General features: G+C 41.2%; 1 protein-coding gene across 7 annotated transcripts in view; it reads left to right on the top strand.

Annotated features, from left to right (window-relative positions):
* Positions 1-14,577, top strand: part of FAM19A5 (family with sequence similarity 19 member A5, C-C motif chemokine like) — an 854,206-nt gene that overhangs the window by 706,459 nt on the left and 133,170 nt on the right. For all 7 annotated transcript variants that reach the window (XM_019509361.1, XM_019509360.1, XM_019509359.1 and 4 more), the window contains exon 3: positions 12,558-12,685. In XM_019509361.1, the coding sequence (XP_019364906.1) occupies positions 12,558-12,685 (128 nt within the window). The remainder of the gene's footprint in view (positions 1-12,557; positions 12,686-14,577) is intronic.

Below are 14,577 nucleotides of genomic sequence, written 5' to 3'. Positions count from 1 at the left end.
ACCCCCCCTGAGCACTGGCTGGGGAGTGTGAGCACCGGATGTAGGCCGCGTCCATTTCTGGAACCGCCATGGCCAGCTTCCGGATTTCAGGAGCACTATGACTGCTCACCGGTCAGTCAGTTTTGGACCCTCCCCCCTCCTGCTCAGCGCAGTGAGCCTCAGGGGGTACCCTCCCCCCATGTCGCTAACTGGTTGCTCTCAGGGGGTTACCACATGGTCCCCCTGACTAAGGCAGCACCAGTCACCCTCTGGAAAATGGCAGCTCTTAGTTTTCAATCATTTTTTGACTACAAAAAAAGAATAGAGCAATCCTTTTGTTGCAGAGAACACAGAACACAACAAGTTTTTTGACACTATGGATTTCTAACTGAGATCTATGGGTTTATCTTGTAAATCACATGTAGCTGTTTTTATACCTAACGATGCTAATATATCAACCCACAACACCATTAGAAAGTCTCATGGCACCCAGATTGAGAATCACAGGATTAGACACAAGTGTGATTTAAAAAAAAAAGAAGCTTTTAGTTATGTGTTGTCCCTTGATTTAGGTGTGTACGTACTGTAGGCCTCAGTCCTATCTGACTACTTTAATAACTATTATACACGTATTACCTGAACAAGTTTATATTCAGTCCATACTCTCTCCTAATTTCTCACATTCCTACTTTATTCTCTTCTCCCTATTCTGTTTTCTTGGTTTCCTTCTTGTCCCCACTCTTCCCATATTCTCATGAGTCTGATGCTCATTGTTGTCTTCACATCCTCTCTTCTTGGGTTCTGGTCCTGCTGTCCTTCACCAATTAAATCTGCTGTGCTCAGCATATTGGCAGCATAGTGAAATGCGCTAAAAATCCATTCTCTGAAGAGTTCTTTGCTGGCACAATAAAGATCAAGTTTTCTTTTTACTAGAGTTTACTTCACTTCCAGCACACTAATTGAATACAGCAGAGCGGAACAGCAGGGGACAGAAACAAAAGATAGTGAGTCCTGACAAAGATTTTCTCTAGGGGCAAGTGTTCAATTAACATCCCTTGTTAGACACCAAAAAAGCAACCACTGCCAAACAATGGGACTCTGGATCATTCACACCCTGAAAACTTATTAAATATCCACATCTTTGTGTATCCAGTCTAGGGTCAAACACACTTTCCAAAGGAATTATTGTTGGTCAGGCTGCCTCTATTAAGCAATTAGGTGTTTTGGTACATAGATAGGAACTGCAGAAATGTAAACAGGTCAGTTGCATATACAGGATATCTGTAGAGAAATCTACACAGATTAAATTACCACAGAATAATCTGAGATACAGGTTGAACCTACAACTTGAGATACAGATAGAAGTTCTTAGCCTGATATTCACAAGGCACTTAGTGGTAACCCCTGAGAGCTGGCTAATGGTACTAGCTCCTCCCCCCCTTGTTTTTAACTGCTAAATTGCTTCATAGGCCACTGGAAATATATTAAATGTTTTCCTAATCGTTCTCTTCTTTATAAACAATTGCTATAGTTGCTGTAGAGATTCTGTTAGGTTGCAAATGAAAAGGAAGATACCTGACTGCTTAAAGCAGAGCATTTCAAAATAATAGGAAAATGACGTAATCAGTTGAACATGGAAGTGAATGTGGGCCATTTACAAAGGTGGCCCATGTGATCAATTTCTTTTTTGGGATGATATCTGCAGTAAGAAAATGGGAGTCCCAGTCTAACCTAATCTGTCACTGGGCTGAGTCATCCATTACTGAGGGTCTGACTCCAAAGAGTGGGAAAATGTATAACATGAAGGTTTTAGGCCTCATGCAGTTGAATGGAGAGATCAGATGGAGACTTCATTATTTGTGTTTCAGAAGTGATGGATATCCTGTGCTCCTCTGCAGTCAGGGTTTTTTAACTTTGAGTTTAGGAGATAGTCATAAGGCTGTAGTTTTGAAACATGGATATTAAAAAAGAGTGAAACCATTCATTCTTAGAGTTGTATGGATTGAACTGCTTTCTGATCCTTGTTTTTGCCTGAGCATTTTTCTTTTCCAAGGAGGTTTTTGTTTTCATGATGATAATATTATTATTATTGTTTGTCATAATTGGTTTCTAGGGTGTCTGGATTTTCTGCAGTCAAAACTGTCAATATATCTTTATTTTAAAGAGCACTATGAAGATTCAGAAAAACATTAGAGTGGCTCCTTAGGTTAAGTACAGACAGTGAAAAAACCTGAGGCTGAATCGATTCAATCTTTGCAGTTTAATCTAAGCTTCATAGATTGAACCAATAAGCAAGTCAATGAAAATTCACTTGTGATTCTGGAAATGCAGCCACCTGCCTGCAGTGGCCCAGTGGCACACCCCCCTGTTTGACTGGAACAGACCGCTTGGGCCAAGACTAGTCAACCCACCCTGCAAGGGGAAGGTTTGCGGGGAAGGTGAGTTAACCTGAATATGGAGGAGATCTAGAACAGAAGTTCAGTAAATCCAATCAGTTAAATCTGGCTGAATGTAATAACAGACTTATCTTAAACCATTTTCAGTCATTTTGAAAGTGGCTTATGTACACTGAACTTCTGTTGTGTTATAGATTTGAACTGGTTTCCAATCACTAATACTGGTTAATGTGTAATTTCTGTTCCTAGCCTTAAAGTTAAGCATACAATTGAATGCCTTGCTAAATTAGGATGGATATAAAATTAAATGTGATGCTCCTTAGAGTGTTACTATATTCCTATATTATTCCTCCCAAAGCTTTAATAGGTATTGAACATGGTCCCATGTGAATTTAAGCATGTGAATTGACTTCTAAGAGACAACTGCTATGAGTGGCTGAGATGCCCATTAGGCATCCATGATGAAAGACTCCATCATCTTTTCATATTCTCTAGCTCTTTCATTTAAGACTCTTACTCATATCAATACTATATAGATCATAACCCAGAGCCTATAATACCCATCTTGAGAGCAGAAATTCACCTGTTCACTGCCAAGGGACCCTTCTCAATTACAGAGGATAGGATCTGTTCCTTATCTGTTAAAGGCTGGCTCATTCAAATGCTTGAGGAAAAGGAGGAGAGGTGGTTGTACCTTAAGGGACCTTATTAAGGGTGCAAGAGCAGGTTATCTTGATGAGAATGAAGAACGAGTGTATCAGGAGACTAGCTGTTAAACAGCAATAACTTGAAGATCTCTAAGGAATCTTATAAAAAGTGAAAGCTTACCTATATTTCTAGGAGTATACACATACTGGAGAATAGCAGTATAGCACAGTTATGCAGGTACTGTTAAAATCTTCATAAATGATTTGGAGGATGGAATTGAGTGCACAGATAACAAATTTGCAGATAACACCAAGCAGTGGGGAATTGCAGGTACTTTAAAGTATAGGCTTAGGATTCAAAGGACATTGATCAACTGGAGAAATGGTTCAAAATTAATTGAATGAAATTCAGTAAGGCAAATGTAAAGTGTACTTGGGATAGATCAATGAAATGTACAAATACAAAATGAAGAACTTTTTAGGTGGTAGTACTACAGAAAAGGGACCTGGAGGGTTATAAAGCACCACAAGTTGAATATAAGCTAGCAGAGAACTCTTGCGGGGAAAAAAAATACTGGCTTGTATTAACAGGAGTGTTGTCTGCAAGTCTAAGGAAGTGCTTGTTCTACTCTATACAGAGCTGGTGAGGCCTCACCTGGAGTACTGTATCCAGTTTTGAGACCCACACTGCAAGAAAGATATAAACAGATTTTAGGAGTCTATCAGAGGAGAGCAAGGAAAAATATTAGAGGTCTAGGAACCATAACTGATGGGGAAAAAAAGATTGGAAGAACTGAACTGTAATTATTAATTTGGAGAAGACAAGGCAGAGAGGGCCTTTTCTAACAGTCTTCAAATACCCGATGGTGCTTATAAAGTCATAGATTCATAAATTGCTAGGGGCTGGCAGGGACCTCACAAGATCATTAGGTCCAGCCCCCCTTGCACTAGGCAGGAAAGACTACTGGGGTCAGGTGACTCCAGCGAGGTGACCATCCAGTCTCCCCTTGAAGATTTCCAAGGTAGGTGATTGCACCGCCTCTGGAGGGAGTTTATTCCATAGTCTGGACACATGAACTGTGAAAAAGTTTTCTCTAGTGTTAAGCCTGAAATAGCCTTCCAGCAGTTTGTGGCCATTACTCCTGTTTTTTCCCAAGGGTGCCTTGGTGAACAGTTGTTCACCAAACCTTTGATATGCTCCCATGATATAGTGGTAAGCTGCTACCAAGTCCCCTCTCAGCCTTCTCTTTTTAAGGCTGAAGAGGCCCGGGTCCCTCAGCTTTTCCTCGTATGGCTTGCCTTGCAAGTCTCTGATCATATGGGTGGCTCTTCTCTGGACTCTCTCAAGCTTTTCCATGTCCTTGTTGAAGTGTGGCTCCCAGAACTGGATGCAGTACTCCAGCTGTGGTCTCACCAATGCTGAGTAAAGCAGAAGAATCACTTCCTTGGTTTTGCTGGAGATGTGTCGGTTGATGCATGCCAGAGTATTGTTTGCCCTGCTGGCTACAGCATCACATTGATGGCTCGTGTTCATACTACAGTCTATTATTACCCCTATGTCCCTTTCAGTTGTGGTGCTAGTCAGTTTGGCACCACCAAGCCTAGAAGTATATTGGGGATTGTTCATCCTCATATGGAGGACTTTACACTTCTTAATGTTGAACTTCAGCCAGTTCTGATCTGCCCAACTTGTCAGCCTGACTAGGTCTGCCTATATCTGCAGCCTATCTTCAAGCGTAACCATGTTCCCCAACAACCTGGTGTTGTCCGCGAACTTGACCAGTGAGCTCTTTGCCCCCACATCCAAATAATTGGGTTGTGATAAGATGGTGATCAATTATTCTCTGCAGACGTGGAGTATAGTACAAGAAATAATGTTCTTACACTGCAGCATATTAAGTAATTTGTAAATTGCATATTAAGAAGAACTTTCTAACTATGCAGTATTGAAGGATTGGAACCAATTGTTTAGAGAAATTATGAATTTTCCATTCATGGGAATTTTTAAGGGGAGGATACTCAGACACTTGGCTGGGATGGTTCAATCATAGATGATCCAGCCTCGAAGGAGGCTGGACTGAATGACCTCTTTAGTTCCCTTCTAGACCTACTTTTCTATGAACCTGTCAGAGACCAGCAGGTATTAGGCTGCAGACTATAAGTCTGCAAAGATCCTTTATTCTGGGTAGGGGCTTCAAGGGAAGATTTTTTTTCTCTGTCTCTTCCATATCTGCCCATCTTGGCTTCACAATCAAGCCCTATCTTGATAGTAAACAAAATGATAACATGTGAATGCTAGACATTGCTATATTGCTGTCTTTGAATTAAGCAGTCTTTCATCTAGCTGTCTCATAAATAATTGAGCACAGCTAACTCTTCTTGAATTAGCACTGTTTCCAATTTTCTGACTGGCACAGAATGGCTGCTGTAAAAGGTATCCATGGCTTGTGATGTTTCCTTGTTGCATAGTAAAATAGATTAATGCTTGGGCCTCACAGGCTATCACAACCAAATTGCTCCTGTGAAGACTGTTCATGACTGCAGTGTCTTATTAAAGTACTGGGATCCATTCTATGTTCTTTTATCAGCCTCTTTAGTGCCACTGCAATTTAACCAATATAATATATATTTTAAAAGCCTATCACTTTGCATAAAATGATTTTTAATTTCTTATTTTGGTTTAAGAGCACACTGGAGCTTGTCATAGAACCATAAAGCTACAGAAAGTTAGGGTTGGAAGGGACCTCAGGAGGTCATCTAGTCCAACCCCCTACTCAAAGCAGAACCATCCTCAACTATAATTAAATTCCTTATGATTTATGTAATATATTTCTAGAAGAAAAATAGGAGGAGGAAAGGTTTTCTGGCTAGGGCATATGACTGGGAATTAGGAGACCTAAGGTTTTATTCCCAGTTCTGCCACAAAATTACTATGTGACCTTGGGCAAGTCAGCTAACCCCTCAACAAAATGGGATCAATAATAAGTTACCTTCACCTCATGGATGTTGTAAACCAGTTAAATGCATTGAACTTTGCAGCATATTTTTGAGTTCTGTGGTAGGAAGACAGTCTATAAAGGTTAAGTGGTGGTCAGGGTGTTGGTGATTTACAACCATGTTGGTAGTATACAGGATTGATACTGTTTTTATAGCATTAAATGATATAAACAAAACTGTGTAAAAATTATATAAAAGGATTTTGCTGAGAGAGAGAAAGTGAGAGAACAGTTCATGAAAGCAACAGACGGGAAGTAGAACAGGGTAGAATAAAATAGAGGGATAATAAGGGGAATGAGGCTGCCACAAAGGACAGGGCAAGATTGCTTAGGCAGCAATGGTAAGAAAAGATTGGGACAGTGGAACCAGCAGCCAACAAAACTTATCAAGTCATTAAAATATATATATCCAGAGGCAAAACTGAATAAGTTGAATGCCATAGGCCTCAAAGGATGGGCCAGTCCCTCTGGTTCCAGAGATTTGTGGGAGATACAGTCCTATTCTCTCTACTGTATGTTTAACTACTTTTGGAGAAAAGACCCAAATGATCTAAGTATGGCTCCTACAAAGTTCTTATGGCTGATGATACTACTTCTACTATGACACAAAGCAGCCCAGGAGGAAGCTCAGAGGCCCATTGTTTTTAATTATTATGTATTACTGTTCCTATTAGGCTATTTACATTTCTTTTTCCAAAGGACAAGGAGAATGACACTGAGAAGCAACAAAATGAAAAGCTGATAAAATGGGAAATCTTTTCTTACACCAGACATAATTAACCTCTGAAACTAATTGCCACAAATTATCATTAAAACGAAAACATCAGACATTTCTGTGGATAATGAGGATAACTGTATTTACATTGCACAGGATGAGAAGTCAAGGGATATAAACTTTGGAGCTTGTGGGTCATAATCCATAACTGTATTTGTACTATATTTACTGCCTGGAACAGTAGCATAATGGGGCACCAGCCCCTAATACCCACTTAAAAGGGGTGTGTGAATGACACTTCAGCCACTATTGCTGCCAGCCCAGCTGCCACAACAGTCCCCTATCACTGTCCCTAGCTGTTATGCCTCTGGCCTGAAATTTTGAAGAAACCTTTCTATAAGTGGGTTTTTAAATTATTCTGCATTGCAGTGGGGATGCCCAAAGTGGCAACCTATGTGTATGGCATGTGGTCAATAGGGAAGGGGGCAAGGAGCAACAGCAGCAGATAAGACAAGGGGATTACTCAGGTGTCACTTGAGCTAGGGGCAGACATATAAAAAGCTTGAGCCTGAATGGATTCAATCTTTGCAGGTTAATCTAACCTGCCTAGGTTGAACTGGTTTGCAACTGCACAGACATTCCGTTTGGACTGACTAAATGCAGGCACATGCCTGCACAGGCTCAGGCTAGAAGCCGCTAGAGCTCCATTCCCTTCCATAGTGCTGAGCTTGGGGGAAGGGGGGGGCATGGCCAGGCCCTGGCAGGATGCTTTGATTAGGGAGGGGTTTAAACCCCCACCCTGCCTGCACCATCCCAGGCTTTTCCCCACTTGCTCAACAGGTGGGAGTGTTGCCAGGCCCCAGCCCCCAGCTAGGACTCTGAGGCAAGGGAGGGGGGTTGAGCAGTGAATGCACCTGGTGACAATACTGAGCTTTTCAATCTCCCTCTCCCTGCTTCTTCATATTGTCTGCAAACCCGACAGACAAGAGAGCCAGCAGGGGGCTGATAATAGTGTTTATCAGCCCAGTAACAAAACAAAAGTCTCTCTCATTATTTCAAGCTCTTCTTAAACAGCTTGCTCAAAGGAAGGAATGGAGGGACATTACTAGCTGACCTACTGATTAGCTCCAAAAAGCTCTAAGTGGATACTGTTCTGTCTGCCTGTCTCAGTGAAATTGGAGACACACACACAGACACCTCTCAGCATTAGCTAGCATACCACATGGCTAGCGTCCATGGGGCTGGGGTCCATTCTGTGGGAGATGGGAGGGAGGCGGGGGATCTCTGCTTGAGCAGCAAGTGGCAAGGACTGGGGGCTAGGGGGAAGCCAGGCAGACCCTGCTGTGCCTGCAGTCTCTGCGGGAGTTTTGGCTAGGGAGTAGAGGGGTGTGGCCAGCCCTGTTGCCTGGAGCAGACAGCCCAGCCCAGGGCTGCAAAACACCTGGGATGCTGGGGGACTCTGGTTTAACTTAAACCAGGAAGGGGTCTGGGACAGACATTGCATAAACCGGTTTCACCTCAAATCAGTTAAGTCTACATTCAACCAAGTGTATCTTAAACCAGTTTCAGTCATTTGAAACTGGTTTGTGTGCACTGAACTTATTTTATCTGGGGGCTGGACTTGATGATCTTCTGAGGTCCCTTCCAACCCTAATGTCTATGAAATCTATTAAATCAATTTCTGATCACTTAAACCTGTTTATGTGTAATGTCCCTCCCTAGCCTTAGGGAGGGCATGGGACTTGACTTGTGGTCAAAATGGATGGCCCACACTGTGGAAGGATAATGAGGGGAGGGTCTACCTGTCAAAATGGATGGCCCACGCTGTGTTACAGGATTCTTCTGCCTTTATCTACAGTATCTAGAATTGGTGACAAAGACAAAATATAAGACAATTCTATCTCTTTACTCCAATTGGGTTCTCATACCAGGTCTGTCATAATATCATATGATTATTCATTTCATGTGAATGGATCATATGCCATTATGACAGGCTGAAGGGCTATCCCTGTGATCTGCAATGGCAATCTCTGTATCCTAGTGCTTCTTTTTTTTTTTATGCATGACTGATATTATTTATTAAAAATGTTAATACCATTTTATTTTCTTTTTTCCTGTTTTTCAGTTACTTTCTCAGAAGTTGTTAATAACATTTGTTGAGCTCTTTCTATTTGTATTTTATTTGTGAACAAACAAATCATAGAATCATAGAATCAATGAGTCGGAAGGGACCTAGACAGATCATCTAGTCCGACCCCCTGCCACCCCCAGTGCTCCTTCCTGCCCATGGCAGGGGGTCGGACTAGATGATCTGTTTAGGTCCCTTCCGACTCATTGATTCTGTGATTCTATTAATTCCATATCTTTTTAGATAGCTATAACATTTTGCGTTTGTTGCTGTTGGACCAGGTATATCTTACAGGTTTTTGGTTTTTTTCCTGCTACAAAGAGATGATGTTTTCTAGTTGGGAGATTTACTAGAGATGCAGCATTTGGCAATTGTCTAAATAAATAACAAGCATATGAGTAAAGGAAATACAGAAAAGAAAACTGCTGTTTTATAGGGAGGCATATATAATCTGGCAAGCAAGGTTAGAACTGTAATTATGATTGTCATCACCGCCTTTAGTTTCAGCATTTGGAAAGAAATAATTTTAAAATAATTTGTAATCTTTTCAAACATTTTTTTTCTACTGAAGCTACTTTAATCCATAATATGCAGAAAGATCATACCCTTCATACAAATAGCTAGAAGATCCATTGCAAACTGCTGAATTTTGCAAATCAAATCAGAGATACTTGGTATCGTATAGGTGTGATTCCTCTTATAGTTTCTAAGAGTATAATTCTACAAGGTGCTAAGCATCCTCAATTCCTGTTAGCTTCAGTGAGGTCAAGGGATGCAGCACTTGGGATGCAGCACTTAGGAGATGCAAAGCAGTTCACAGGATCAGACTCTTAGGATGAAAATCAGCCCTGTATAGAAGGCCAACACAAAGCCTGTGCATCACTTAAGTGCCACTTATGACTGTATAATAGGGCTTGAGTGGGATATAAGAGGTTGAAAGGTTTTTGCCCATTCTCTGGCAGAGGGCTGACTTTCACTTTTAGTGAACAAACACAATAAAAATGCAGATACTCTCTCAGGCAATACACATTATTCATTTATCTCGACTAGTGTTATTCAAGTTTAATTATTAATGATGATACTTGATACCCTGATAAATATATTGTTCTGCATTCCATGTAAAGAGTGCCATTAGTGGTGTGAAATGGAACGGCAGGACTCTGCTTTAGTTGGCAGACTGTGAAGCAGAGGTGAAAACTGAGGGTATATGCAGACATTATGCTTAGATCAGTGGTCACCAATCAGTCGATCTCAATCAACTGGTCAATCATGGAGCCTCTGAAAGTCGATCTCAGCCTGTCAGAAGCTGCACGATTGAGAGCAGCAAGATGCCCATGGCTGGGATGAGCCACGCCCCCTGCCACCTGGGCCAGGCTGGGTGAGTTGGATCAGAACCTGGGTGCCTTGTCTGAGAAGTGGGGGGCAGGGGGCAGTAGATCCTGGGGTGCCCTTTACTTATGGTGCCTATCTTCACCATAAAAAAGTTGGAGACCACTGGTTTAGATCACCCTAGCTAAAGTTAGGTTGATCTAAGTGCCCATCTGTACAGATGTTGAGGGAGATTAGATTGAGCAAAAAAAGGCCATGTTCTTGTTCTTCCTAGCGCCCCGCCCCCCCACATACACACAACCTGACCATGCTATTTTTGGCATCCTGACCTCCACTCCCAGGCAGACACCTAACTGCCACCCCACTGTGGATCTACCAACCACCCTTGCAAACCTGCCAATTCTCTGCAATCCCACCAGCCACCACAGACCTGCTAAAACCCAGATACAGCTTTCGTCTCTCCCCACTCCAACTTACTTTGGGTACCTGGCATGGCTCCACACACTGGCAAACATGCACATGCCATTCCCAATCTATGGCCATGTTGGTTAAAGTAAGCCACTTGATCATAGATTGGCTACAATGAATGTCTGCAGATATCCTAAGTTAATTTTGCAGATCCCATTTTGGTCCTGAACCTTCAAACAAGGGTACATGTGATCAGTTTGGATGCCAAAGTATTTAGAGACCTGGTTTATTACATCAGAATGCTAGCTCAAATTTCATTAAAAGATTGTTCATTGTAGCTTTAATTCTTATTATTGTTTTGTGGTATTGGGAATTTGCCTTCAAGTGGTCAAGACATAGAAGCAGTTTAGCAATTCACTTCCTAGCTACTTGCACTCACTGCAGATCTTGCTTTACCTAATTTTTTTAGATTATTTCCAGTAGTCCTTTTTGAGCTCTTACTTTTTAATGCTGCTTGGCTCTGCTTATCCACTGAGAAGATGTTCTGTAAGAAGGAGAATACAGGAAGGCACTGTCTCTGTTCCAGAGTGTTGACAATGTGATTTGTTCTGCCCATTGCCCAAGCAGACATTTGTGCAAGGGATGGAGACAGAACTTTCTCTGGGGCTGGCTTGAGACTGTGGCATGAACTCCTGTAGAGTAGAAGGGGGTGAAGTTTGTGATGGCCCTTTGTTCTTAAGTGCAAGATGTGTTTCCTTGATTTCGCTTTCTCTAACAAACTGTGTTTCTGTATTTTTTTAAATATCCCAAACAAACTCCCCACTAACAGTGCATAAGGGAGAGGTGCACCTCTACTTTCCAAAAAGAGGATGTCAAAACAAAAACAAATATTTCTTAATGACCTAGTACAAGACACAGATTTGCAGTGGTGAACATGTAGTGAACATGCAATGAAGATGCATAGTAGAAGTTAAGGGATTAGTAGTCCCTGTTTGCTTCCTGCCTGAAGATGCAGTGTTCCCCTACAGGGTTGCCTCCTCTTTATTTCACCCAGTGAGAGCTCCCTCTCTTGTTTTAAGGCCACCTGGCAGTTTCCTTTAGGGAAAGCTGCGAACAGGACTGCATCAGAAACTCTATCCAGTAGCAGAAGCTTCACAAAGAGCCATATCCTAGTCATTGGGACAGTCAGAAAACTTCATTTTTTATGGGATTTTTCTCTACTCTATGTGACTAGCTGTTTGGTTCAGCATTTGTGCCTCACACATTACCCAAGTCTCTTGTCCTCAGTGTCCTGCCACATTTCTTCTTTCTCTTACCCTGCCCCTCCCCATCCTGCCTTTCCTTCCCTCTTCTTTCTACTTGGCCTAGTCTGCCTAATCCCACCTTTAAAGAAAAGACAGAAAAAAAGAATGGCAAAAACCCGCATCATATGCTGTTGTGGCATAATTCGCTTTGCTTCTGTGTTGTATGACTTCCTTCCACTTGCATATGTCTTTTCTAGTTAGACTGTAAGTCTTCAGAGCAGAAGCTTCATGTTCTCCATGTTTGAACAGTATCTAGTCTACTCGGGCCCAGTTCTGTGTTGGTCTTAAGAAACTACTAAATAGGTGTGATGAATAAAGAAGAAGCAGAATGCTTTAACTACAGCTCCTCCTACTACATCATGGACTTTGAGGAGTACATTATTGCAAAGTTACCTCTGGCTGTACCTTTTCCTTCTTTTAGGAATGAAGGAGGTCATTATTTAGTTTTCATGTTGTCTTTTAAATTCTGTTGTTATTGTAAAATTGGTTGGCACTGAAAGTGCTATAAATAATTTGGTAAATTGGCTGGGGCTGTCTGTGTCATAACCTATGGCTACATTATCTGATGATGGAAATAAGCTTCTCTAATGTCTGTGTTCAAAGAGAAGTGAAATGTGAATCTTCCTGCCAACTGTCTTTTTTTTTTTTCCTACAGCACGAATTATTAAAACAAAACAGTGGTGTGAAATGCTTCCATGTTTAGAAGGAGAAGGCTGTGATTTGCTAATCAATAAATCAGGCTGGACCTGTACACAACCTGGTGGACGGATAAAGACAACCACGGTAAGCTTCTCTTCTTTTCCCAGATTCCTTGTGGTCCTCTTCAACTGTCGCTTCTAAAGGCCAAAGGGTGAGATACCAAATCTAGTTTCAGTGTGCATTGTTAGACATCCATTAGTAATTCAGTGAACATGTATTTAAACTGCGATACCTGCCCGTCCTCTTGAACATGTGCATGTAGACAGGGAAAGTGAGGGGGAAAAAGTCAGCATTTTGCTTAAAAGGAACCATAAATTCAGGCAGCAAATAAATTCAACCCAAAGACTATCTCTTCACCTTGATTTCACCCTGCATTCATTCTTGTACTTTGGCTGGAATAGAATGTAAAAATGCTCACGGGTGATCTAGTAGGGCAAAAATAAGTATTTTATTTGAAAAAGAAAAGTAGTTTTGGCTTTTCCACTACAGTAGGAAGGCAGTTTAACAGACAAATCTTCACCTGCCCAAAGGAAAAGGAGTGAGACCTAAACACTGCAAAACAGTAAAGACTTTCTTTTATGGTCATCTGACCTTTCAGTTCTAGCTTGTCCATTCTGTTCATTTCAACTCCCTGGTGTGCTGTCCTGTAGCGTTTTAGAACATTTGTTTTAAGAAAATATATTGAGGCTGACTATGCACATATCAGCAATGGCTTCTGGGCCTTGTAGTACATCAAGAAGATGTTATAGGACTTCCTACAACTCCACAAAAGAATCCTCTGCTTCAGAAACTTAAAAGTATCCGCCCAATAGAATAGAACAACGCTCTCTCTGCAGACTGCTACACCATGACAAATATTTTTTCTTTAATGTTCGTTAGGCTTATAGGGCTTTTTAATAAAGATAAATTTTAGAAATATCTCATCATCAAGATTTATTTCCAAAAGCTGTCTTAAAAGTTCTGGAAAGAAGAACTTCTTCTTGCAAAAGAGTGAAGTTAGCCAGGGGTAGAGCAGGCCTATCAATATGATCCCCTACCTATCTTTACTGTCTGCAGAGAGATGAGGAGACTCTAGACCAAAACTTTTAATGGTTCATAATCTGGCAGAATTTGGCAAAATCTACATGATCGCCATTTTTTAGTTTTGCATCAAACTTCAAGAATATCATTTGGTGTTAAGAATAGGAAAGGAAAACCAGTGATTTTTTCATTCTGGACTTGAAGTGGTTAGACATGGCAAGGTGAATTATGAGCAGTGTTACAGCCTTAACTCTGAGTCTCCCAAGTCAGAACTTTTAATCTTATTTTCCTTTAGATAATTTTCATTTAATTTTTGTAATGATGACATAAAAATGTAATGGAGGGAAATATGCCTTCAAACAGTAGCATCAGCCCTCAAGGGCAGGCAGACTTTATATGGTATCTTTGGAATTCTGACAATATTTTTCAAAGTGTCATTAATCTAGCAGTATTTTCTGTACTTGAGGCAAAGCAACTTGCCTGTGTACAATGAAACATTTCCATCCATCATCATTGTTTATTTCAATGAAATGCTTGAAAAGTAGGCACAACTTATGATTTATCTCTATCAGATTGCTTCAGGGGCTCTTTCAGATCTGATACCAGGGGGCCAATTCTGATCTCATACTTGTTGGGCAACTATTTAATTGTATTGACTTTAATGGAATTATTCTATATTTAAACCAGCATAAAGATTACAATCAGACTCCATATTTGGGAAATGACGTTAGTGCTGGGCAAAGCCTCATTAAACAGATTCTCTCCTGCGTCAAGGTGCACTCTGTGCTGAAAAGAAGAAAGCTTCTATAAGGGAGGAAATTACAGTTCCATTATTCTTGAATTGCCCCGATTTGGCCTGTGGTGTGACCTATCTTAAAATAGCGTACAATAGCTGTGGACACCCATGCCACTTACATGTACCAGCGTGCAGGCGTGCGCGCGCGCGCACACACACA

The sequence above is a fragment of the Gavialis gangeticus genome, unplaced genomic scaffold, assembly GCF_001723915.1.
Source record: "Gavialis gangeticus isolate Ggan-Ray unplaced genomic scaffold, GavGan_comp1, whole genome shotgun sequence".
Lineage (NCBI taxonomy): Eukaryota > Metazoa > Chordata > Crocodylia > Gavialidae > Gavialis > Gavialis gangeticus.
Note: the sequence above shows the minus strand (reverse complement) of the source record. Positions and strands in the feature narration are given on the sequence as shown.